The sequence below is a fragment of the Myodes glareolus genome, chromosome 5 (assembly GCF_982192425.1).
Source record: "Myodes glareolus chromosome 5, mMyoGla1.1, whole genome shotgun sequence".
Classification (NCBI taxonomy): domain Eukaryota; kingdom Metazoa; phylum Chordata; class Mammalia; order Rodentia; family Cricetidae; genus Myodes; species Myodes glareolus.
The window spans coordinates 7,266,516-7,293,581 of record NC_142030.1 but is presented as its reverse complement, the minus strand read 5'-3'; the positions used below and the strand labels follow the sequence as shown (position 1 = coordinate 7,293,581).

The 27,066-nt window shown below is 42.8% G+C and overlaps 1 protein-coding gene across 17 annotated transcripts in view; it reads left to right on the top strand.

Moving 5' to 3' along the window:
- Positions 1 to 27,066, top strand: part of Esrrg (estrogen related receptor gamma) — a 613,673-nt gene that overhangs the window by 447,245 nt on the left and 139,362 nt on the right. For all 17 annotated transcript variants that reach the window (XM_085687546.2, XM_085687547.2, XM_085687553.2 and 14 more), the window contains one exon: positions 15,379 to 15,495. In XM_085687546.2, coding sequence (XP_085543672.1) covers positions 15,379 to 15,495 — 117 coding nt within the window. The remainder of the gene's footprint in view (positions 1 to 15,378; positions 15,496 to 27,066) is intronic.

Here is a 27,066-nt window from a genome sequence, read left to right as displayed (position 1 = left end):
TAAAAATCGAAAAGTACTCCAAGCTTGGGTCTTAAGAATATAAGGGCAGGTTCCATTGGACTTCCTGGCTGTAGTTAGGCTAAATTCTGCCTATGCTCAAACTCTGTTGGTAACTCTGTAGGCATATTGAGCAGTCAGGCTCATGCTACAGGGTTCCTAGGCAGCTGATGTATGTGTCCTTTATTTAAGCGGATGTTCAAAAATTAAGTAAGTTCACAACATTGATAGTTTTTTAATTGTCACCCCAGCTTTGTGAACATCTTTACTTTCTCAAGAATCAGAATATTCTAATATCTTTACTGTTTATGTGTTTGTTTTCTTACTATTTTAACCCTGTGTGTACTATTCACCTGTGAGCATTATGATATAAGTGTCTGTGCGCATATGTGTATATGTATGTGTGCACATGTATATATGTGTTCATAGGTACAAAAATACATGTATATATACATGTGCACATTTATGTTCATACATATGTGTCTATACACATATGTATGTGCACATAAGTATATGCATTGTGTACATACATATGCATACACACATGTATATATCTGTGTATGTATGTACACATGTGTATGTTTGCATATACATGAATATATACCCATATATGTATGTGCATATATACATATATATGTGACTAGATGTACACATATATGGTGGTGTATCTTCACATATATGAGTATAGTTACATGTAAACATATGTATGTATATTAGCTAATAGAGCATGAAGCAGAATCTTTGGAAATTGAGATAAAGTAATTAATGGTTAATTTAAAATGTTGGCTTTTTGGATTATATAATATCAAAGTGATTATTCTCACAGATTAAATTGCCTATGCAATCTTCCCACTGTGTAACTGAGGTTGGCCTTGAACTCTCAGTTCTCCTGCCTCATTCCCGGAGTGTCCGGATGACAATAGCGCTGTGCCCCATACATGGTCTGTCTTTGATCTAGGACTGGAATGCATAAACTCAATGATGCTCACTACATTTTAGCCTCTTTGCTTTTAAGAGAGAAACATCCCATTCCAACCGCAAGAGCGTCTAGTGTTATTTATGTGTATTTTGGGAACATGGCACACATACTGTATTTTTGAAAGCCACTTGAACGTGTGTGTCATTTGATGTCTGGCGTTTAGAGTGGCTGCTCCACTTGGGAGTTAGTAGATAAGAACTCCGCTGTGTGAGGGAAGTTGTGACAATCAGCAGTGAAGCATGCGCTGGTTTGTTCCATTCTGTGGTGTCGAGGACTGAACCCAGGGGTTTTGGCCCTTCGGGGCCCATGTGGTAGGATGAGCTACACTCCCAGCTGCAAGAACCATGTTTAAATGCCTAGCTGAATTCACTGACAAATTAAGCAAACAGAAATAACTTTTTGAGTAATATATGTGCAGAGCATCTGGTCCTACATTCCACCTTTGTGACTCCTGAAAGTGCTTGGGAAGAAGCAAGAGCACAGCATATTATATCACATGCATTGTTTTTAATTTAATTTTATTTTTAAATACCCCAGAGAGAGGGTAAGCATGTATATTTTTCTGTGGTAAACAGTTCCCTGCTTAGTCAAAGCCCTACCTCCCATCCCCAGCACTAACATGAACAATTATGCAAAGGTCTGGTGATCTGACTCAGTTGGCACTCAGACGCCCTGGGTTCCAGCACCAGATAAAAGCCGGGCATGGTGGCACATGCATGGAATGTCGGCTCTGTGAAGGTAGGCACTGGAGGATCAGAAGTTCCTCATCTGTGAAGCCATTACCAGGCCAGACACTGTCTCCAAAGCAAAGATACTGTACTGTCATTGCAATGACGCAATTGCAAGAGCTATAACTAAAAAAATAATAAACTTTGTAGTCATATCTATAAGCATACTTCAGATTTTGTATTATAAATCAACTCTAATATTGGTAAGTGAACACCCTCTCTCTCTGTTACTGCCTTTGAAACAGGGTCTATGTTCTAGAACCTAGAAAATTAAAGCTGTCATTTATAATAAATTATCTTTACATATGCATATGGGTTCTGGGAATTACACCCAGGTCCTCCGTAAGAGCAGCAAGTGTTCTCAGCCTCTGAGCTGTCCCTCCAGGCCCTGCCTCAGTGTGCAGACTCAGTGTGCAGTCAGACTGCTCAAGCCTCCCTCATTCTTTTGTGTGAACCTCTTTAACTGAATCTCTGTTTAGAAACTGAGATCAAGTCCTGGGACTAGGGCTAGCTGGAAGCCTGCTTCTTCCCCTAGTGATCTGTATCCTGTCTCCTCATGCACCCCTGCTTCTTCCCCTAGTGATCTGTATCCTGTCTCCTCATGCACCCCTGCTTCTTCCCCTAGTGATCTGTATCCTGTCTCCTCATGCACCCCTGCTTCTGAGGCACTCTCTCACTGAAAGAAGGCCACTCCCCCTGCCTTTTTTATTCCAAAGATTCCCAGGACTTCTGCTGGTACAATGTACCATCTGAGCATTCCAGAGCGCTAAGAGGTTTTTGTTGGGTCTTCCAAGTCTCAGGAACTTTGTGGGTCACTTCAATTCCTGGCTGTTTTGCAGAGTAGAATGTTTTTCCTGATGTTGGAACCTCTCAGCAAGTGAGGTGTATCTGATGTTTTGCCTACAGTTCACTGGCCTTTCCCTCAGCACCTGACACTATAGCCAACGTTGTCTTTTGACTGATGAAGAGGTTGGAGGATATTCTTTGATTACAAGATAAACTCGAACAAAAGAACTGGTACCTTTGTTGACCTGGTGGTGACTTTGCTTCTCACCCTCCCTTGACTAGAAGCCAAGTCTTTTAAGGATGTATTAACCTCAGTTTCTTAGAGACAAAATCTAGCCTTGTTTTGAACTTGGAGAAATCCTCCTGTCTCAACTCTCAGCCTGCTGAGAGGCTTCTAGGCACATGATCTCCAGAATTTCTGTTGTTCTTTGTTTCCGAGACAAAGATTTGCTTTGAACGTGCAGTGCCATCTTTGTCCCACTTTACCATGCTTGATTAGTCTTGACAAATTAGACCTTAGTAGGAACAGCCTCCACACACATTCAGTGCTGTAGGGTAAAGTGGTATGAATAAAACTTTATACTCTGTGGCTTTGAAAATGCTTGTTTTTATATAATTCTCTTCCTCCAACGAAGCCAAAATTAGCCCTAGATAAATGGGGTTGTAATAGGTGAGAATGTCCACCTGTAGGACCCAGGGAAGCACAAAGAAGTCCTGAGAGTAGGGTTGTCCAGAGCCCCTGCTGGTGTTGGTGACATTTTGATGATTAATGAGGAAGTTGTGGGTTAACCTGATTCTCCTGACTCAGAAGAGGCAAACACACACTTTCAGAAGCCAAAGTGCAGGGATGCTGGCATGGCTCTGTGGTAGAGCCCTTGCCTCCTAAAAATGAGGCCATGAGTTCTATCCTGAGCACAGTCGATCAATAGATTAATCAATCAATCAGTTGGAAATGGACAAATTTTGAGGTACAGGGCAGGGTTGTTTCCTCTTCATGGTGAATGCCAGAGTCATGGTACATTTTTCTAATTTATTACTTAATAAACTTAGATATCATCTTAGGAACTAAAGGTTAATAATCACCTTCTTATGAACTGAATCAATCCCCTTTCATCACTACCATGGGAAACCAAGAGTCCTTGTCCTGGAGCTCGCTAACAGCATTCAGAAATTTCGCCTAAAAGCAAAATTTGGTGAAGGATTCTGGTGGAGAATTTTGGCAGTTACAGCTGAAATCTATCCATGGACATTTGTGTACTTGGTGCTGGATATTGAAGCCAGGCCCTTGGACATTCATGTCTTCCACGAGTCTACCCTCAATCTCTAATATTATAAACAGTAAATATGATATTAAAACATAACTTCATTATGGTAAAAAACACAAATTTGGAACCTTAGGCACTTGTGTCAACTGTGTTCACATGACCAAGTAAGAGATCTTTAGAGTTTCGACTTTTGACCCTCACACTCTGTGGCCTTGATGTAGCTCTTTTGCCCACCTGCCACCAGCCCTGGGTTCATTCGTCTTTTTGTTTCTATGAGTGGGCATGCCTAGACACAGAACAAGGAGGACCATGCAGTATTTTCTTCTGGTGCCAGGGGATGAAGCTCAGGACCATGAAGTTGGTAGACAAGTATGCCATCCCTCTGCTAAATCCCAAGTCTTAGTGTTTAGCTTTTGTTGTGACTCACACTAATTTTGATATCCTCAAGGTCCATCCATGACATGTGGTTTATTCCAGAACTTCCTTTAGAAAACTGAGTAATATTCCATTGTGTGTATATAGCTGTCATTTTTTAATCCATTCATCTCTTGATAGACATTTAACATATATCTACCTTCGGGATGCTTAAATAATGGGTGTACCGTTGGGTGCCTATCTACACAAGATGCCATTTTCTGATGGAAGGTTAGACCAGAAAATCCAAATGTTCAGGGCAGCTTCTTCAAAGTCACCTGGGCAAATTACCAGGTACTGTGTCAAGATGGAGGATGCAGCTTAGCTATAGATCACCTGACATATGTAAGACTCTGTATTCAATCCCAGTCCCAGAATGTACTTGTAGTCTGTGTGAATATGTATCAAGGAATGGAATGGCCCATAACCGGTTTTTGTAGTTTTTGAGGGATATTTTACTGTGTTCCACGCCACTTTATGACCTCGCATCCCCACTCACACACACATCCTCACAAGCACTTGTCATTTCTTCTTCGATTTTATTGGCTTCCCTAATAGCTTTGAAGTGAGTGTTTAAACATTTTTGATTGAGGAATTGCGCGCGTGCCCAAATTTAAAGGTTCTTTTGTTGTCGTGTGTTTGTTTAATCTTTTACCTCTTTGTATTTACTCACAGGCAATTACATAACTAGAGAGTCTATATCATTTGTTCAGTTTTCTAAGTTCTATACGTTGTTTTTATACTGGTTATTGAAGGAGAATTTATGGCTTTGGAATAATAGTAACTTTCAGGTGGTTATGAGCTGCCTGACATGGCTTCCTGGAACCTAGTCAGGTCCTCCGCAAGAATAGAATGTGCTCTTCCCTGGAGCCACGTGTCCAGAGCTGATGCTGAACATATTAGTTTTTGCCATGTGCCATGTTGTTTTAATGCTTCTCATAATCTTAATTCTTTATCATCCCAGGAGTGTAGGGTTTGCCATCACAATATTCTCTTCTAGATATAATAACTGAAGTGTTGGGAGCAATCGGGTCTTGGGGAATCAGAACGCACAGTCATGACTCTGCCTTGGACATGTTAAAGTTCTTTGAAGTTTTTGTAATTTTAGCCTACATTTTTTCTGAAGAGATTGTAGTCTGTGAACATTTTCTCCCCATTAAGTTGTTAAAATAAAACGAAAGTAGGGAATTAAGAAGAGTACAAAAGTTATGATTAGATAATATTAAGGGTTTTTACAAAGGAGACAGGCTTAAGGCTTAACAATGCCTAGGGTTTTATCACTCATTTCAGAAATCCCTTAAGTTTAAAGCTGGAGAGCTCAACTGTGCCGCGTCACCACCTGGTTTTCTCTCTCTGACCCCTGCGCCTTCACCTGCTGCCCCTCATGCCCACACCTAGCTCGACTGGTCCCAGACTGACCATGATAATATCTGTTCTTGTGTCCTGTGTGTCACAGGCTCCTTCTCCAGTCTCACGGGGAGAGGTTGGTTTTGCTTTCAGTTTGGTATTTGAGACCAGGTCTTCTTCTGTAGTCCAGGGGGACCTGGAACTTGGAGCTATCCCACTGCCTCAGCCTCTCCAGGGCTAAGATTGCAGGTATAAGGCCCCAGACCTGGCTCTCATGGGTGTTTTATTTGTTGGATGATATTTATTTATTTATTGGTATGTATGTGTGTGTGACTCTCTCTCTCTCTCTCTCTCTCTCTCTCTCTCTCTCTCTCTCTCTGTCTCTGTCTCTCTCTCTCTCTGTGTGTGTGTGTGTGGGAGGGGGGTGGGGGGTGTGCGTGCATGTAAGCTTCAGTACATTTATAGAGGGCAGTAGACAACTTTATGAGTCATTTCTCTCCAACATGTGGGTTCCTGGGGATGAAACTCAGGTCTCCAGGCTTGGCAGCAATCTCCTTACCCACTGAGACAACTAGGTGGCTGTCTCCCCCGGCTCTGATGTGAGAATGACAGTCTATTCATTTAAACTTCTCAACCACAGTAGCCAGCAGCTCAGAACTGGTGTCTTTTCTCTTTCTTGTTTCATAACAATGAATATTTTTCAGAAGGAGGAGAACTTTCAATTCTTACTACAAAAGAACACTGTTACATTCTGTGACCTCAAGTCCTGTCTTCCCTTTGGCTTTTCTAGCTCATTTATAGAGATAAGCACACATTAGCACACTTCTGTAAGGCAGTCTCTGAAGAATACTCCTGTAGCCAGGCTGACCTTGAACTCAGTGTGTGACTGAAGGATAATCTCTGAACTTCTGGTCCTCTGGCCTTCACTGCCCACTAGGCCTGTTTTTATCCCGTGTTAGGATGGCCCCCAGGCTAAGTAAGCACTCTACCAATTGAGCTACACCCTCAGCCTTTGGCTAGCTTCTGAGCATCCTTTCCCAGCGAATGTGGACATGTCCCATGTTGGGTCCCGATGACCACTCTGTATTTCCTCTTCGCTTAGTTTCCATTTGAGGAAGGCCAGAGAGGAGTGAGAGACACGAGGGCACACACACAACTTACACATGTGTGCAGGCAGAGGTCATATCCTGTACCTTTGTCATCTCTTCTGTCACTGGACCTGGAGCTTTCTGATGGATGGTCCTACACCCACCTCCCCAGCACTGGAATTGTAGGAAGCTGCCTCTGTGCCTGGCTTTTTAAAAGTGAATTACTTAGAATGTGGAGTTAGTTCCTCACGCTTGCACAGCGAGCTCTTTGACCACTGATCTATCTTGCTAGCCCATCCTTTCTTTTCAACTCACCTGTTGTAGAAGCTGATATGTCTACTTGCTTATAGTTTGCAAAAAGAGAAAAGATGATGTTGAATATGGCACACAGCAGCTTTGGAGTTGTGGACAGCTCTGGTGTGACATCTTTCTTGTGGCAGAGGTGACCCTTCTATCAGGACTTCTGTGACTTCATTCTTAGCCTTATAGAAACTTAAATACTGGGGTAAGGGTGAGGGGAAGACCACTGGGAGATTACTTACCCAGCAAATGGAAGGCCCTGGGTTTTGTTTCATTTTGATTTTTGAGACAGCATCTTACTGTGTAGCCTACTCTAGCCTCAAACTCAAGATCCCCCTGCCTCAGTCTCCAAAGTGCTGGGATACCAGGTGTGTGCACCGGAGGTATCTGCAACAAATACATTTTTAGTAGACATTTATCACAGCCTGTCAGATGTATTTTAGAGCCTGCCCTGGTGATCGTGGAGTCCTTTCTTCCCCTTTGTGAACAATAGCATTATTCTGGGATCTTCAAAATGCTTTGTGTACAACACGATACCCGTTGCTTTGGTGACATGCCCTGTTTGGTTTCTGTGGAATTAAACTGGCCACAGACCACAGTGGCAATGAGACTAGATGAAGGATTTCTTCCTGAGGTGCTGAGAGATTTCACTCTCTCAGAGCAACCCTATCCTACCCCACAGCTGCCCAGGTCCCATAAGGCTGACAACAGCAAAAGACAATGCCAGGATCCACCCTCACCCTCTCATTCCCGGGGTCCTGTGTCAGGCTTCAAAAGGCTCTCTCTGTCCAACAACTGTAGCAACAACAAGAGCTACACAAAGAAACTGCTCGGAGGAGAGGGCATGTACAATGCATTTTTCTACTTTGAATGACAGTCAGTAATGAGTTTGAAAAGATTAGAGTTAAGCAGAATTGCCTTGTACTTAAGAGTGCAGGCTTGGGGCAAAGCTTTCTGAGTTCAAAACCTGCCTCTGGCACCTGTGAGCTGATTCCGGTGTGTCTTCTAGTCTCCTGGGCTTAAAGCGTCCATCAGCGCTGTAGGTGTTCCAGTGAGCACATCCAAGGGTAGCTGGCACCAGTAGTGCTTGTGGTTGCTGCCCTTCATGTTGGCACCTGGATTTTCAGAAATGCCTGTAGAAATCACTGGGTTGGATGTCAGGATGTCTTGTAAAGGGGACAAATTAGTGTGGAGCCATCCCTCTCCGGACTGCAATATGACAGGGGTGAAACAACCGGAGAGTAGTGTCTCTTTGAAGAGAACTTACCAGTAATACACTCAGCATGCGACCTCATTAGCAAGGATCTGATCTTTGCAAACTTGACCCTTTGCGTTCACTTTTCTAAATGTTCTCCCCACATGTACATTTCTGACATACATCCATGTAGACAATACATTTCTAACATACATCCATGTACACATGTACATTTCTAATATACATCCATGTAGACAAATGCATTTCTAACATACATTCATGTAGACACATACAATTCTAACATACATTCATGTAGACACATACAATTCTAACACACATCCATGTGGACACATACATTTATAACATACATCTGTGTGGGCATGTATTGGCTGGTTTCCTCATGAGGTAGAAAGGAGGGTTTCTTTTCTTTCTGAATATGAACTTTCCTTTTTTTCTTTATTTCTTTTCTCTTTTCTTACTCTTAATTTTTTTTTTATAAAGAGTTGGATCATAGACTCTGCAGTGGGACAGTGAGAACAGAATCCCTAAAAAGTCAGTGGATGGTGTAGCTACTATGAGATGCTCCTTGAAGGCTAATTACTTAGGACAGTGAAGTAAAAGGTTCACCTGAGCCCAGGGTCAACCAGGCCACATATTAAGATGATGTCTTGAAAATAATTTAATAATGAATGCTCTCTATGGTCTATGACTTCACTGTGCACAGCCCCAGGATGTCTCTGTCCTAATGTAATGTATAGCTGGGGTAGAGGGGCAGTTCATAGATACAGCTGGGCAAGCAAAGGGGTGCACAGCTGGGACGGAGGGGCAGTTCACCTGAAAGGTGAGCATCGGATGAGGCTGTCAGCATCAGAACCCTTAACTCAGTCCTGGGAACCCTGGTCTTCTGCATCAAGAGAGTCCCTGGAGCTTGCTGGCTAGCCAGCTTAGCTGAAAAGAAACAGTGAGACCCAGATCCAGTGAGGTCCCCGTCTCAAAGAAGTACAGCTGAGAGTGATAAGAGGACCGATGGCCATGTCCTCCTTTGTCCACCCCACACATGTGTGCATACACATCAGTGCTTCCCCAAACTTCCATGTACACTGATGCAATTGTGACATATAACAGGTTGCAGACAGATAATAAGGAGCTCATATTGTCTAAGCTCAGCTATAGATGGTAGTGGTGGCATTTCCTATTTTATGTGGGAAAAGATGAAAACACCTAGGAGCAAAAAGAAAACTTCAAGCAGGAGATGAAGAAGGAGAAGGAGGAGGAGAAGAAGGAGGAGAAGAACAAGAACAAGAAAAGCAAACAAAGTCCCATTGTGTTAGAAATGAAAACAAAACAAAACACAAACAAACAAACAAACAGAACAAACTTGGCTATCACACCACAAGGGGTTTCCCTCCCTATCTTTTTCTGGTTTTAGGGTATTTAAAACAAGACTATTATAGATTATTGCCTCGTGGCTTTAATGCTGTCTCAGTAATTGGGAACCAAAGCAAAGTTCATTGTTTTTAAAACCACTTAATATTGCAGAACAATGGTCTAAACCCCCACTTGTAGTGCCCTCTGGGTCACACACAGCCATTTGGTTTTGTTAGTAAACATATGACAAGTAGGGGAACAGACAGTGGCACTGGAATCGGCTCTGCCTTGATGACTGGAGGGTGATTGAAATCAAGGGCTAGCATAGGTCTTCTAAGAGCAAGGGCGTGGCTGCCCTGTGCGGGGATGTGAATCAGAGCACAGGCTTGACATATATTTCTATTTTGAGATGCCATACTAGTCTCCATCATTTGGCCTTTCACTGCCAAAGTGACTGAGAGGAATCTTCAAATGATCCTCTGGCCCTCTAGGCGGGAGTCCCACACACACCCTGTTATTCCATCCACCAGAGAGCTGCAAGATTCTGTTAAGCAGTAAGTGAGAAAATTATATTGCCTGCAAACTAATTGTACAAGAGTCTGAAAAGCAATTGCTCTATCGCTCCGGTCAGCCTGGTTTTTGCACCCCACGCTTCCATGTGGGCCCTCTACCTTCTGCAACAGAGCACATTTCTCCAGCTATTGGCCAGACCAGGAACATTCCAGCCATGGCTTCAGGAGCTGACTAACACATCTAACAAATGTGTCCCAGAAAACCGTGAGCCATAATCTCTGAAAACTTGGTCTTCAATGAGAATGCAGGGCTGGGAAAACGTACCTTCTGCTGGGCCCTGGCTGCTTTTATCCAAAATAAATGGTCCCGGTACCGAAATATATTGGAGATTTAAAACATTTTTGTTATTTATTTATTTATTTATTTATTTATTTATTTATTTATTTATTTATTTATTTATTTATTTTGGTCTAGTTTCTTCTTTTAGTGACTTGGAGGAAAACAAGTGTCCCATAGAGAGGCAGTGGTCCAGTGGGAAGAAAGTCTTTGAACCTTTACCAAAGAGTCTGCTACATTGTTATCCAGGTGCTTGGGTGGTGGGTTTCAAATATAAAGTGCCTCCCTTTAATTGACTCCTGAAAGCAACAGGCAAGGCATTTGAAGGCTAAAGTCTCAGGAGCCTACAACTCCGATCAAAGATGCTGATGGCTGGGTGACCACAGATGACAACAGTGTTGTGAGGAACTCGATGGGAGGCCTTGAAAATTAGGCTTCCCTCTAGCGCATAACTTATTTAGAGTGATGCTGATTTGTTTTCCAAATATAAACCAGAGTTTTTTTTTTTAGTGAGATCAAGGTTATCATCTTTGTGTATTGAGACTTCTTTAAGACAGAGTGTTCACAAGGATACCCAATCCATTGTAAACAGCTTCTGTACACCTAAATTGAATATATATTATATATGCATTGTAATATACATATATATGTAATATATATATTATATATCATTATATATAATGATGTAAACATGTAGGACTGCTTTGTGAACAAGGAATATTTTTAATAAAGGTTCATTGCTTCCCAGCCTGATCTTGAACCTCATCCTCTTGCTTCCACCTCCAGGTTTGAAACTGGCTTTTTAAGTGGTGGTAGAGCTGAACCCAGGGTTCCCACATACTAAGTAAGCATTGTTCCCGTGGAGCTGCGCCCCTGGCTCCATTGTGGGCAGTTCTTATAAAGACTTTCATTCCCTGTGGTGCTGGGAAGACTCCCTTGCTTCACAGCGCAGCTCAGACAGTTTTCCCTGTGTGACGTCATTGACTTTCCTGAGTGGAATCTCTGTGAGCACAGGTGCATGTATGCATGTGTGTGTGTATGTGTGTGTGTGTGTGTGTGTGTGTGTGTGTGTGTGTACATGTGTAGTTCCCATGGAGGACAGAGGTCAACACTGAGAATAGATCTTCAGAAACTGTGTATTTTTTCTTCTTTAGAGGCAAGTTTATCACTGACCTGTGGCTTGCTAACTAGGCCACAGTGAGCTTCAGACATCTTCCTGTCTCTACCGCTCTAGTTCTGGGGTTACGAGCACAGGCCACCACCATCAACCTGACTTCCCTCTCCTCCTGAGTCACCAAAGCCTTTGGTTGGAGATAGTCACACTTCCTAAGAATTGGCTGCTGTCCTCCACTGTCTTCCTGTCTAGTCGTTCACAGGCATATGCAAAGAGCTGACAAAATATGACTGTCTGTATCAGATGACAGTCCTCAAAAGATAGGCATCCCCAGAAGTCATTTCCTTCTAGAATGGTCTGAGAAGTTTTCATAAATGATTGAAATGGAATTGGAGTTGAACACTGAGCCTTGGAAATAATTTTAAGAAGAAAAGAGGGGCAGAAATAGATCATTCTCAGAGGGGAGTCTTGAAGGACATACAGCAAAACCTGAATAAATCAAATTGGCTGCATCTGGAGGTTCATGTGAGGTAATAATTGTTACATTGCTGGAAAAGCAGATGAGAGTGAGATTGGGAAAGGAGCGTGTGTAGCAGTCGGGTAGCTTAGATTTAATTCAGAAGGGCAGCAGTAGTGTGTGTGTGTGTGTGTGTGTGTGTGTGTGTGTATGTTTGTGTGAGTGTGCCCACATGTGTGTTCCTATGTGTAATTCTGAGTGTCAAATGTAATACCTTTCATTTGCTAGGGAAGTAATTTTCTTTTCTTTATTCTATTACTTATTCCAAGGTCCACAGGCCTGGAACTCACGACAGTCCCAGCACCTTATCTTCCCAAGTGCGGGGATGTATGGGTGTGAACACCAAGCTTAGCTCTTTTAGTTTAAATTGGGGAAGAGACATGATCAAGGCTGTCAGGGGAAGAGACAATGCAAATGGCATCCATCCCGGACTAAAGCAAGGAGGGTGGAGGCCAGTGATCAGGAGGATGGTGCAGGTCCGGGTGTGAGCCTGCACCTGCCTGACAAAGTCCCTGTTCAGAGTGTCCTGCCGTGAAGAGTGAGGATGTCATCTCCAAAGATGGATGAGAAGACACAGTTTTGTGTGGTCATGAACCATGTGGCAGACATTTGCGCCACCGAGTTGAAGGCATGGGTGGATGTTTATGCCTTGCTGGGAATGTGTGTGTGTATATGTATGTATGTATTACATCATGTGTATTACATCGCACTAGTTTTAAAGACAGCAAATGGCCGGAAATGACATTTTTTATAGCATTTTCTCCAGGTTTTGAAATAATTATTCAGTCCTTTCTAAGAGAGAGTTAGTTTCCTTTAAAATAAATATAGAGAAAATCATAGAGAATATAAGGACCTGGTAGCTGAACACTGAACTCCTAGCTATCAGCCAGGGTGATGGCCGCTCAAGTGCAAGGCTTAGGCTAGCCTGGGGAAGTTCGTGAAACTTTTTCAGAATAAAATTGAAGAAATAAAACCAGAGCTGGGGATAGCTCATTGCTAGCCTTGTATACTGTTGCAAGGTCCCAGGTTCTATTCACAGCACTACACCAAAAGCAAAACCAGAAACACACACAACACTGCAGCATCATTCTTTAGATGCAGAATAGAATTCCGGGGACAGTTGAAAGAGACTGCTCAGATTTCAAATCTCTTTATTCTCAGCTTTGACCAAGCCAGTGTCCACTTACCTTATCATTGCCTGTCTCCATCATCATCGTCATCACTATTATTATTATTTGTGTGTGTGTGGGGGTCTCCTTCCACTATGCTATTCAGAGATGAAACTCCGGTTGTCAGGTCTATACAGCTTTTACTGCTGACCTAATTTGCCAGTTCTTTTCTTGAGTAATATTTTTCTTAAGACTGCTTCTTAATTAATATGAGGAGAGCGAATGCTGGCGCTACTGTGTGGAGAGCAGCAGACAAGGACGTGGAATTGGTTCTTCCTTTCTGCCTTCACGTGGGTTCTGGGGATTGTGCTCACACGGTCAGCCAGCCTTCTGCAGCCAGCACTTTTCCAGATGAACTATCTTGCCAGCCCCTGAGTGATATTTCTGAAGAAGGTGATGGCGAATATTCTTGCTAATGCAGTTAATATCACTTCTATTATCTAACCTCATTTTAAAAGTAGTTGCTTTGAATTAGAATGCTAATTTAGCCAGTCAATTTACCTCAAGTTATAATGCTCAAGACTTTTTTTTTTAAAGTCATGCATACTTAACCAATTTTCTGTAGTTCCAAGCGGCTAGGTTACCACTTCCTGGTGAATTAGCAGTTGGCGCGTGGTGGAGTCGCAGAACAATCCTGCAAAGCGCTAATGTGCTATTTAATGAGGAGGCATCAGTCCACAGAAAGGTAGTCAATATAAATCAGTGTTTACAAAGTGTGATTAACTCTGAAATATTTCATCAATGCTGTGGTCCCAGGCAGCCTCCTATGCTAATTACTTGGATCTGCGCATGTTTCAGGGGACTCAATGGACCCTGAGTACAGCAAGCGTGGAACAGCAAAATTGCAATTATGCCCGGACCGTCTCCTATGACAATTTATGCATTCGCTGCGATGACCTCCCCCTTCCCAAGAGGGCAATAAGCAGGATGCATTTTCATTAGGGTACTAATGCACTTAATCACGAGGGGAAAGGGTTAGGGAGTAGCCGGAGACCTCAAGTACTCTACGACGAGGCTGATAGTGGAGACAGTCTTTATTTTTCAAGGCAGCTTCTCTACATGGCTGTAGCTGCCTGGAGCACACCCTACACACTTCATTGTCTCAGAGAAACGCTGGAAGTTTAGATCTTCTCGTTATGTGCTTTGCATTTCAGATCGTTGCAAATAGCTAAAAACAATACAGCTCACTATTATAGTTATAACCTGAATAGTTCGTTGTCATCATAATTCCATGGTGTTTGGGATGAATTATACAAATAATGTAGCAAGCACCATGAAGATGGTGGCAACAGTGGCAGCCATTATTCCCATCACCCTCACTCTCAGCATCACCAGGGAACATGCTGGGAAGAATGTCTGGCCAGGATAGCAGGAGAGTTATGTCGCTGCCCTACATGCCAGGTGCTAACAGAAATGCCCCACAGTAAACTTAGGATCACTGAGTTCTAAGAAGTCTATGCAGTGGAAGGACAAGCAGATTGTCCCAAAGCATGCATCTCCGTAGACTGGCATCCAAATGTGACATTTGTTTGTATGTTTGTTGTTGTTGTTGTGAGGATCAGTTATTTTATTTTATGTGGGCCTATGTGTGCCTGCTTGTCTGTATTATCAGCAGAGCCCAGAAGAAAGCATCAGATCCTCTGGAACTGGAGTTATAGGCAGTTGTGAGCAGTCCTGTGTGGATGCTGGGCATCAAACCTGTATCCTGAGCAAGAGCAGTGAGCGCTCTTAACCATGGATCCATCTCTCCAACCTCTGGTGTTTATGTTTTCATAAGCATAGACTGCTTTGGAATTCTAGAAGACTGCACTTTGTGTGGGTCAACTATTTCCTGATTGTTTGCTGCCCTAGTCCCACATGTATAGCAGTCTTGCAGAATATTCTGATACAAAATAATTCAAGTAGATTAATATCATAAGAGGCTAATATCTGTCTCCTCCTGTTTTTTTTGGAAATAGTCTTACTGTGTAGCCCTTGCTGGTCTGGAACTTATTATGTAGACCAAGCTGCTTTGGCTTTCTGGCAATCCTCCTGCCTCAGCCTTTCGGAAAGTGCTGATTTATGTCAAGCTGCTTCCATCGAGGCGTATTTTATGGCTACAACAACATATCCGGCTTCCTGGCATGTGTTACATTTCTGACGACTCTCACTCACATGACTTTGGGGGTCGGAGGTGGCAAAGTTGACCTTGTCTTTGGGATGCCTCTGTCTCTCCTGACCTGCCAGTCTGACTGTCTCTTTCCCTCATACTGTGCACTGCAGGTAACATAGAATACAGCTGCCCGGCCACGAATGAATGTGAAATCACGAAGCGCAGACGCAAATCCTGCCAGGCCTGCCGCTTCATGAAGTGTCTCAAAGTGGGCATGCTCAAAGAAGGTAAGTGGATCTGCACAGAATCCTGTGTTCTGGGTTTGAGGGCCCTGAGGGTGGGGCAGCCAGAGGCCATCGAAACAGGGATCAAGACAGGTTCCATAGAAACCAGAAAAGGTGAGTTAGTAGGTACCTGAATCTGATGGCTGGATACTCTTAAAACCTGAGTTTTTAATAACTCATGGCTAGCAGCTAGACACCAACCAGAAGGTAGGACCCTTCTGGTTGAAATGTGCTTATGGGCCTGGTTCTTTGACTTTTACAGTTTGCAGAGGGAAGAAGATGGAGGCGAACCAAGAGGCTAGTCACAATGCACACCCCCTTCTCAATTCTTTAACCATTTGGGTTAAGGTCATCTGTATGTTTTCCAAACTTCTCTTTAGTACTTGCTCTCTCTGTTCGAATGTACATATGCTTTGATGCTCTGATTGGTTTCAGCTGGAATGTCACCCACAAAAGAAGAGAGAGCCGGGGAATGTGGATTCTGTGCTAATCACATGAAACGAGCTTCCATACATGATCATTCTTGCAACAGGAAGGGAACCCATTGGCTGCTGAGGACATTCCATTACCCTACTTGTCCCGACATAGTTGTACAGTTAATCTTACATAGACAAAGTAATAATTCATCTTGGAGATAGAATAAATTTTTTTCTTTTCTCTGAGAAACCTCCTCGGGGGAGGTATTTTTTTAAAATGAATCTCTGTGCATGCATATTTTATAGATATGCATTTTACATACTGCACGTAGACTTGCCTCTTCGTATTTAGAGAGCCCCTTGGAGTATAAAGTCAATATGATGTTTACAGAAAGCACCAAGATGAGCGTGTGGTCACGGGAGGAAGCTTACAGCGAAGTGAGGTTAGTTATCCATAGACGTGTGTAGATTTTCACACCGGAATTTAGGTATTGTCACTACGTGTCCCTATCCCTCGCCTTTTGGGTTTACATTTGAATTCACTTATTTGCAGATGCGAGCGATGAGCCTCACTAAATGCATGGTTACTGGATTTGCACAGTTCGGCCAGGTCTGTACCTGTCCAGTGCATTCCTGGTACACACGGTATCGTAGGGGAATGAGTGCGACAGACCAAATACAGGAACATGGAATTCCTGCCCTATTCATCTGGCCTTTGTCTACTGGAAAAAGTAAAACCCCTTCAGTTTCTCCATCCGATCTTCAGCTTGGATCTTCCCTTGGAAAACAGCTGACAGCAAACTTACAACTGTCAAGTGTTGCAGGAAGGTGCTCATGATAGGGTATCCAACAGGAAAAGAAAAGCTATGCAGTGATATGATCATCCATATGTATCGTATTAATATATGGATATGAAGGGGAGAGGAAGATCCCGTCAGGAGGAAGGATGTCGAGGCAGATCCATTTAGCTCAGGGATGAGGAAGGGGGGTTCATGAAGGTTGATGACAGGTGACACCGGAAACAAAGCTGGGGACTGGGACTTCTCACTTCTGGGACTTTGGTCCCTTTAGGAGAGTTCATAAGTGACCTCTGTTTGGTTTTCAATCCCTCTGCTAAATTTGCCTGCAGCTCCTCCCACACAACAGACACATCTCCAGGCCCCTATGCCACACACGTTGCTCTGTTGCTGGTAAATATGTACGTGAACTTGTCTAAAGGATAAGTTCTGACAAAGCTGAACACGTGACTAACAGGCAAACCCACCTAACTGAGGTACAAGCCAGATTTATTTAGAAACCTCAACCTTCCTAATGCTGTGACCCTTTAATACAGTTTCTCACATTGTGATGATGCCCAACCATAAGATTATATTCATTGCTATGTCATAGCTAATTTTGCTACTGTTATGAATCATAGTGTAAATTTCTGTGTTTTCTGATGGTCTCAGGAGACCCCTGTGAAAGGGTCATTTGATACCCAAAGGGGTCAAGGCCCACTGGTTAAGAATAGCTGCTCTAAGTTCTGATGATGATGATGATAATGATGATGATGAACTATTTTAAGATTATAAGTTTGCTTAGCCGATGCCTTAAGTCATCTGGCAGAGTAGCATACACAATATAACTCACAGGGTAGACCCCCCTCCCCGTTTTGTAGAAAATCCCACAAAAACATAATTCAGATTGTTGTGAGGGACAGTTCGGTTTTAGTCTTGGTTATATTTATAGTACCATTTACTCTGATTGGGGAGATTTAAACTAAACTTGTGCTCAAAAATAAAAGTTAGTGAAAGGGTTCAAACCCCTGAAAATAGAGGAATCATTCTGTTTAAAAGCAATCCATTTGTTTAAATGTAGTGAAAGTCAGGTATCAATGAAAGCCTTGTGTGAGTACACCTCAGGCTCCGGTTTTGTTTTCCAATAGTGAAGTACATAGAGACAGGCCTCCATGTCTAGGGAGATGGGAGTTTTTGATTAGTCTGATTTCAATACTGTAATTTTCTCATGTGCATGCCGTTTCAACTTTAAAGATGAACGGCGACACATCTTTTCTCTTAGATCGCATTTCTCGAGGTCTCTAGGAGAGGGTCTGAAGGGAGGCGAGAGCGAAGGCAGATGTGTGAGCAGCGTTTAATTAAACATTGTTGCTCAGAATAAACTGGGTCTTGCTTATCTGTGGTTCGCACCTCTTCAGCACTTGCTATCAGGCCTTTAGAGGACATGTTTCCCAGGGAAGTACTGCTTGGCTGCCATGCTCAAATCATAATTTATTTCCCATTTACTTCCTCATGAACACACGGATGGCAAAATAGCATTTTTCTGAGCCCGTTACCCTTCTCTCCAAAAGCATAGATAGGATGGGTATGAGTGTGTATGGAATACTGTTTTCCTTTCTCTTATGCCTAAAGAATACAGTGAAATATTGCATTGTACCCTGCATATAAATGCACAATTATGCTCGGGCATCTCCGTGGCTCAAGACTCACTCCCTAAGCCTGGAAAGGGTGATACCCTCTTAAATGTATCTTTATGGATGTGCAGGGATTTGAGTCCCGTGCAGTATGTCAGAGATCATGGTGTAGTAAATCTATTCAAATGTAAACCTGTTCAATTCAATTACCAGTCCGTAATAAAATTTGCTACTACAACCCCCGTGTTGACCACAGCAGTCCATACAGGCAGACGGCACAGCAGGTCTGGAAATTGACAGGCAAAATCTAGTTAAACAAAAAACAACATTAGTTCTCGAATCTGAGATGAAATCAGATTTCAACAGCCTCGACGGAAACCTTCCTTGCTTTAACAGGTATCTTTTATTCAATTCGCCAAGTGTACCATAAAGCGCTGCCTGAGGGGACAGGAGGGGTTTTCATTAAGAAGCCGGCTTATAGAAAAATGAGGCCTTTACTGTTTTTTAAAAGTGATAATTCTTCGTCATACTGACTGGCATTTCTCCTAACTGAGGTGAGGCCCTGTGAGAAGACAGCTAAGCGCAGGAGTGAAAGGGATTGGATGGCTTTGTGGATAAACTAATTAATACACAGGAATAAATGCCTGTAACTTCCGTTTCCCCCTAAGCCGGCACCAGAAATCTCAGTGAACTAGGCTTGATGCTTGAGATTAGATTTTTAAAAAGATTTCTTTCTATTCTTAATCATGTGTCTCGGTGTGGTGTCTGCACATGAGGACAGATGGCCTTAGAGGCCAATGGAGGGTATAAGATCCCTAGAGCAGAGGTTACAGGTGACTGCAAGCTGTCCAGCTTGGGTGCTGGGAACTGGACTCGGGTTCTTTGGAAGAGCAGCAAAGGCTGGTCCATCTCTCCAGACCCTAGATTAGAATTTTTGAGTCAAATAATTGTTACTGGTTAAGGAAGCTGGGAGCTGACTCGGTCAGTAAGATGCTTGCCGTGCAAGTTTGAGGATCCGAGTTTATTCCCCCAGAACCTCCAGGAAGTTGGGGATAGCAGAGGCCTGTAATCCTAGAACTAGTGAGGGGCAGACAAGAGAATTCCTAGGGTGTGCTGGCCAGCAAGTCTTGTCAGTCCATAAGTTCAAGATGTGATGAGAGACCTTGCTACACACACACACACACACACACACACACACACACACACACACACACGGAGACATGATTCACTAAGACAGCTACCATTGACCTTTATCCTCTACACATGGTGGGGGAGAATTGTCTGTATTCTGTTAATCATGTTTTAAATAAACACTGATTGGCCAGGCAGGAGGTGTAGGTGGGAAAACCAGACAGGAAGTGGAAATGATGCAAGGAGAACAGGAGAATTCTGGGGAGGAGGAAGTTGATTCTTCCCACTCCTGCCCAGATCACCGAAGCAGCAGGATGTGAGCTGCCCCATTGAAAAAGGTACTGAGCCACATGGCTAAAATAGATCAGATAAATGGGTTAATCAAGATGTAAGAGTTAGTCAGTAAGAAGCCTGACCTAATGGGCCAATCAGCATTATAACTTATAGAGATCTGTGTGGTTGATTTTCTCTGGGGCCTGCCGGTTGTGAGGTACCAGGCAGGGACAGAAAACACAAACAAACAGGCCCAGCCCTCTCATGTTACATACACACGTGAGCACACACAGTTTGTGTTCTCTCACTTATATGTGCATGCATGCTATGGTTGGACACACACATGAAAACATACATACACATGAATATGTGCATATATACTCACAGGAACACATGAACACACAGAGGAACATGCTCATTCATACCAAAAAATACTTACCAGTTGAAACAAACACACGGTTCTAATCAATACTTGTGTTGGAGAGGAGAAAATGTCATACAATAACAAAACTTAGAGAAGCACTGTTGAGCAAATTCTACTGTGTCTGCACCATCTGGCGCGCTAGCAAGCTTGTCTTTCTCACTGCTCTCCTGTGCTGGGGAGTGTCCGCATGGTAAGTGTCCTCATGAACCAGCATCATTTTTCCAGTGATGTTTCATATTGTATGTCAGAGGAAACATATCTGTAACATATCTGCTGTCTCCCCGAATTAGTCAGAGTGGACCTGTGGTCAAGATGTATTTTTATTTTGGGTTTTTCAAAGGATGTACTTTTAATCAGCCATCTCCTTGGTCATGCAAAGGCTATCTCATTGCACACTGGTTTGGTTTCTCTTTGTTGATCACAAAGAAAGCCATCCCAAGAAAGCTGTAATAATTTCGTGGAGGGAGAGAATCTGCTGATCAAAGACTTGAAGGGAATCTGTTATTGGCACAAAAACTTTTACACTAACAAGTGTTTTTTGTTTTGTTGTTATTGCTCTTTGTGTGTGTGTGTGTATGTACACGCGTATGCATGCTTGTGTGTGTGTGTGTATGTACACGCGTATGCATGCTTGTGTGTGCGTGTGTGTTTCCTTTCCTAAGAGAGAATCTCAGTTAGTAGCCCTTACTGGCCAGTATTATACTCTGGAGAAGGAGCTGGCACCAAACACATAGATCTTCTTCCTGCTTCCGCTTCCTGTGCTGGGATTAACCCCTGGCCGTGCGTGCCTTTTCTTATTCTGGTGTCGTGCACAGCTATTCCCTCGTCATGCCAGGGCCCATGCAAAGTGTGAATGACTCGGGCAATACAGCAGACCAACTTCACTGTTCTAGTCCAAGAGAATTTGCTCTCTTTTGACATTGAACAAACAAACTAACTAACAACAACTACTAGGGCTGGGTGTGGTTGCACATGCCTGTAGTCCCAGCGCTTGAGGGACAGAAGTAGGAGGATCAGTTCAGGGCTGGCATGAGCTACATTAGACCCACTTTCAAAAAACCAAAAACAATACAACCCCCCTCACTCCCCTCCCCCAGAAAAAGTCAAACCTGCTACTGAAGCGTTTTAACTATGAGGTTCAAGATCTGAGTTGTGGATACTGAAGAAAATACTGCATGGGGCACTGTGGATAGTTTAACCGATGCTGCTTCCTAGATTCCATCCTCAGCACTGCAACCAAGAAGGGATCAGGTATTCTCCACCCAGCATGCCCGGTGGCCCAGAGAAAGGAGCAGTCCCCTGTCAGCTAATGTTGCCAGAGACACTCAGACTCAGCCTTTGGGCTCAGGTGGACCTAGACTCAAGGCTTTGAGTTTCAGTGGATGCCTAGATTTACTTCCTGGAAGAGCAATGCGTTATGACATTTCCCCAACTCGCTGGATTTTGCCTGTAGAGCTTCTTATGATGAGCAAGAGTTTCCAAGCTCAGTGGCCACATTCTGGGCTGCAACAAGCAGGAAATACCAGGAGCCTGAATCTGGACATCACGTGTATATGCATGTGATGTATACAGACATCGTATCATATTGACCTGCTACATGATTCAGTTTCATGGAAAATGTGTCCTCTGTGATGATGTTAGTGGCTTCCAGAGTGCTTTTCCAGGATTTTCATAAGAACATCTGGAACATCTGTAAGTGAAGCTCCAATGTTCATGACACCTTACTCTTAACCTGTGTGCAGATCAAACAGAAAGGGTCCCAGTGTTGTTTCACATCTTCCCAGTTTTGTGTGTGTTTTCAGTTATGGGTGTGTATGTGGATGGTTGTTTTTGCATGTATGAAGGTGCACATGGGTGCATATACATGCTGGTGCAGATGCAGGCCCGTGGTTGACATCTGGAATCCTCCTCAGTTCCACTTTTGAGTCTTCTACATTAAGACAGGGTCTCTCCATGAAACCCCAAATTATGGGTACATCGTGGCATTTACTTGGGTTTCTGGGTATTTGAACTCTCATCCTCATACTTGCAAGTTAAGTACTTAAGCACCAAGACCTCTCCCGTGACCCCACTTTACCCTGTTTTAAAATGGAATAGAGGCTTCTACACAACCGGATATTTTCCTCAACAACATTATGCACGAAGAAGGCTTTTCACACTTGTTCAGCTCCAGCGTGGAGAAAAGCGGGGAGGAGAGGTCCGAGAGGAGGAAGAGGTGGCTTTGTAGGAGAAAGCCACAGGGCAGACACTCACATTGATAAATCTCAACACGTGGTCCAGCTTTTCCCTAGAACCCGACAGGACACTGCACTATCCTCTTTGCATTTGGCTCTCTTGCTCCCTGTACTGGAGTGAGCAAGGCTGTTAGGTTCTGAGATTCTGTGTGGTCTTCTGTGCCTGGAAGCAGGTGCAGGCGTACCTACCCCTTCTCTTCTGACATCATGCAGGTTCGGTTTCCAAAAGACATCATGCCTGTAAGAGCATTATCCTAGCATATGGCCTCCAGACACTTTGATAACAAGGGTGGGGATGATGATGATGGTGGTGACAATGATGGTGGTGATAATGATGACAACAATGATGATGAGGTTAAATATGTAATAGGGCCATGGTGCAATAGCAATGGATGATGATTTGTACTATTCCATTAATTCTGCTCAAACTGGAAATTCTTCCATTTTTTTTTGTTTCTTGTTTTGTTTTTTTTTTAACCAAAGAAAGCAAACTATCTTTTTTCATTATACATACCAATCCAAGTTCCCCCTTCATAAGAAAGGACTTTGATTTAGAATATTAATCTCTGAACACTACTTGGAAGTAGATGGGATAGCTGAAGAGATAGTCAATGATAGGGACTAATCCAGGAAAGGGGTTCATGACCTGGTCACCTGCATTTCTTCCTGCCCCTCTGTAGGTGGAAGTTTCTGTCCCACCTGGTCCTGCAGCCATTCAGTCACAAAGACACACATAGAAGCTTATATTAATTACAAGCTGTTTGTCCTTAGCTCAGGCTTATTACTAAGTTACTCTTACAGCTTATATTAACTCATAATTCTTATCTATGTTTAACTATGTGGTACCTTTGCTCAGTATGGCATTCTCATCTTGCTTCTGCATCTGGCCTTTCCTCTTCCCAGAATTCTCTTAGTCTCCTACACTTCCTATCTGGAGTATAAAAACCAATTGGTGTTTTATTAAACCAATATTAGTGACAAATCTTTACAGTGTACAAGAACATCCCACAGCACTCCTCCTCCTCATTTTCTCCTCCTTTTCCATTCCTCCTTTCCCCCCTCCTCCTCTTCTCCTTCCTCCTCTTCCCCCTTTTTGTCTTTTTTCCTTCCTCCCTTTCCTTCTTCTACCTCTTCTTCCTCTTCTCCTTCTCTCTTATTGGTCTTCATTTGATGTAGTTATTAGAGAGTTAGAACCTAGCACCACATTTACTTTGGGCAAACTCTATCACTCAACTACGGCTCCATACCTAGAGTGTGACTTCTGGATGCTGAGTTGGAATGGAGGAACTTTAGATCATTAATGGCAACCTCAAGGATGCCATGTCTTAACAGGGCCATGTCATATATATCTGGCTAAGTTTTCTGGACTGATAGATCTTAAATGCATCCAGAATTGTCAATTCATGTGCAACATAAAGCCTGCAACTTTTACTTCAACCTTTGCAGTTATAGGACTGAGTTAATACTCAGAAGATGATGAGTAGATGGAATCTAGCAGTATAGAAGATAGGGTGACTGTTACTGGATTGAGAGGGTCTTCTGAGTGATAACCAATCATCTCAGGGTGTAAAACTCATATTTTCAACCCTGAGAGAGAGAGAGAGAAGTGTGTGCACAGATATGTGAGACAGAACTCAAGTTAGCGATCGAGTACGTAGCCACTGATTCTGTCCCTCTGTTCAGCTGTCCTGTGCCCCAGAATATAAAGAAGAATGGTCCCAAGGCAGTTTCTCCTGCAGCTCCAGCTCCTGCCTGACCCATCTGTGGCTGGGGAGACAGAAGTGTCTTCTAGGTTTGCCCTATCAGCAGGCAGTGCACAGAGCAGTCCTTTCTCTAATTGCCCCTCACTTCCACATTTGCCATTGTGATCACATGGCCATTTAGAGGGTGCAGGGTTTTCCAGGCAGTTTCCGTTCTTAAAAAACAGAAAGCTGCCAGGGTCATTCACTAACAAGTGGGTTTGTTTTTACCCCCTGAATCAGTCTGCTTAGTAATTTATCCTAACAAAATATCTTTTGTAAAAAACAATTTAAAAAAAGAAATCTCCCGAGAAGACATTGCCAAGGTGATTTTTCCCCCCTCAAGTCTAATATCATTATGCTGCCAAGTCTAAAACAGAAATTATTGCTAGGGAAGTTTGGGTTCCTACTGCCTTCAAAAAGCAGAACAAAGGAGAGGAGAAGGCTTTAATGGTATTCACGGAAAATATTTCTGCACTGGGTGACAGTTAATAGAACTACATTGACCTCCCTGGTGTTTCCTGCAGACACAGTTGTAAGCCCGTCCCAAGCAGTCCCCTCATTAATGCAGAACATTAAACACAACTCCCAAGTTATAATACAGGCAGTGGCAGAGAGCACCTTGTCTCTGAGCTTTGTCTTGACATTCAAGCCATTTGGGAATGTAGCTAAGGTACCACAAAAACTTACTCCGTGTATAGACATTATGTTACTGGATGGCCTCTTTTCTTTTTCTTTCTTCCTTTTCTTTTCTTTCTTTTTTTAAAAAGTGTTTTGTGGCTTCGTGACTGGAATAGTCTGTCTCAAAATGAATAGGGAAGATGTCGAAGGTAACAACTAGCCACCACTTCTTGAGGATTTAATGCCTTAGGCTGTATTCTGTGTTCATGACTGGATTCTTGTTTTTCTAGCTAGTCCATACAATGATCATCCCCCACCCCTACCCCCAGTAGGTTTCCTCTCCCTGACACCCAGTAGGTCTTCCCTTGCACAGAGGAAATGATACTTACAAAAACCATCTATCTCCCAAGTTTTTTCCGCTGTCCAGGGAGCTTGAATTTATATTGGGAACCCTGGGTCTCATCCATCCTGCTTATCTAATAGTTTTTTTCCTTTATGAATTATAGGGATATTAAGTATATATTTAGCTCAGAATGAAATTTTTTCTTTTTATATTTTTTGGGGGAGGGGGTGGTCTTGCATGCTATCCCAAGCCAGTGTAGAACTCACTGGGTAGCTAAGGCTAGCCTGGAATTTAATCATTAGCCTAAGGAATCTCTCTAAATCTGTCTCCCAAGTGTGAGATGACAGGCATGTGCTTCAGGCCTAGCTACTTGTAACCCTGCGGAGACTATGGATTATGAGATACTGAGCTCTTAAAAATATTTAAAATACCCACCTTTTGTTATTGCTGGATTTGAACTAACTTGGGTACTTTGAGTTTTTTTTTTGTTTGTTTGTTTGCTTGAGACAGGGTCTCACTATGTGGCCCTGGCTGGCCTGGAGCTCTCTATATAGACCAAACTCACAGAGATCTACCCCACCCCAGTCTCCTGAATGCTGGGATTAAAGGCATGCACCACCAGATCTGGACACTTGATGTTCTTAGTATCCAGAAGACAGTAAGATGTGTACTGTATTAGGAGAGGAAGAATCTCAGCTATCATGTGAGGGTAGGCATGGATGTCTTTTGGGTAGACTTCCCACTCTGGGGTCCTTTAGATTTCCATGTAAACTTTAGAATAATATTTTGTTGTTTTGTGCTTTATGTACTCATTTTTTCATGTATGGAGATGAAAACCAATCACGGTATCTCACATGGGAGACAAGAACTCTACTGTAGAGCTGTCCCCTGACCAAAATTGAAATAATGAAACATCTCTAAGTTATGTGAGGTAAACCAGGAACACTCAAGTTGTGGTTTTCCCTCAAATCTCTTTTCACGGGTCTCTGTCTGTTTCAGGCAGTCTGTGATGTTGTATCTCAATCCAAATTGCAACAGAAAAAAAAAAGTTTCACCTTGTAACAAAATTTCTTTCTTTGGTACAGTTCTAGAACTTGAACTTAAGAACACACTCTGTCCAAATGAGACTTTGTAGAGTGGAATATATTTGAGTGCTTTCTACCTTGGTAGTTTGAAAATCTGGCCATGATGTGTAGCTGGGATATTCAAATCCAGTCCATTTTATAAAGGAGGAAAATTTAAATACTGATATTTTAGAGACTTGCCCATGATAAAATTACATAAACTCTGTGCTCTTCTGAGTCTCAGAAACAATTGTATATTTAGATATACTTTCTTTTTAAAAAATTATTTAACCTTGAAGTGAGACAGCAAGTGTGTAACTAAGGCAACACTAAGAATTCTTCCAAAAACATGCTCCCTGTCCTACAGGATGCAGAAGAAGAGGAAATCATAGAGAATAAGTTCCCCACTCCTTCCCTCTCTTATTAATTAGAACACTATTAAAAGCTAATCATTTGTTTGATTGTTCTCCATTCGTCATTTCCACTGGTGAGCATGAAGTCGGAAGCCAACATTGATCTAATAGGTTACAGTTTTATTCCTTTTGAATTATAAAATATCTCCAAAGGATTCTGCCCCAAGGGGGTAGGGAAACCTGCTTCACCATTTGCTTGGAGAAAAGCCATAGAGTAAGTGGTGGGGGTTCTGGTGGGGTAGGGTTGGGTTTAGTGTATTTTTTCTTACAAGTTTTCAGATAATATGTTTTCATAATTCTCATGCAGGGAGATATGGGTGTGTGTGTGTGTGTGTGTGTGTGTGTGTGTGTGTGTGTAAGAGCTCATTGCAATTTAATGTAAATTCGTGAGTTCTGCATTTGCATTTCACAGGGCTGCTTTAGTGAAGTGCTTCATTAATCGTTTTCCTTCCAAGGGTTCCACACCTAATGTGCCCCTTTCCTTGTTGAATCTGTGTAGAGCTCCA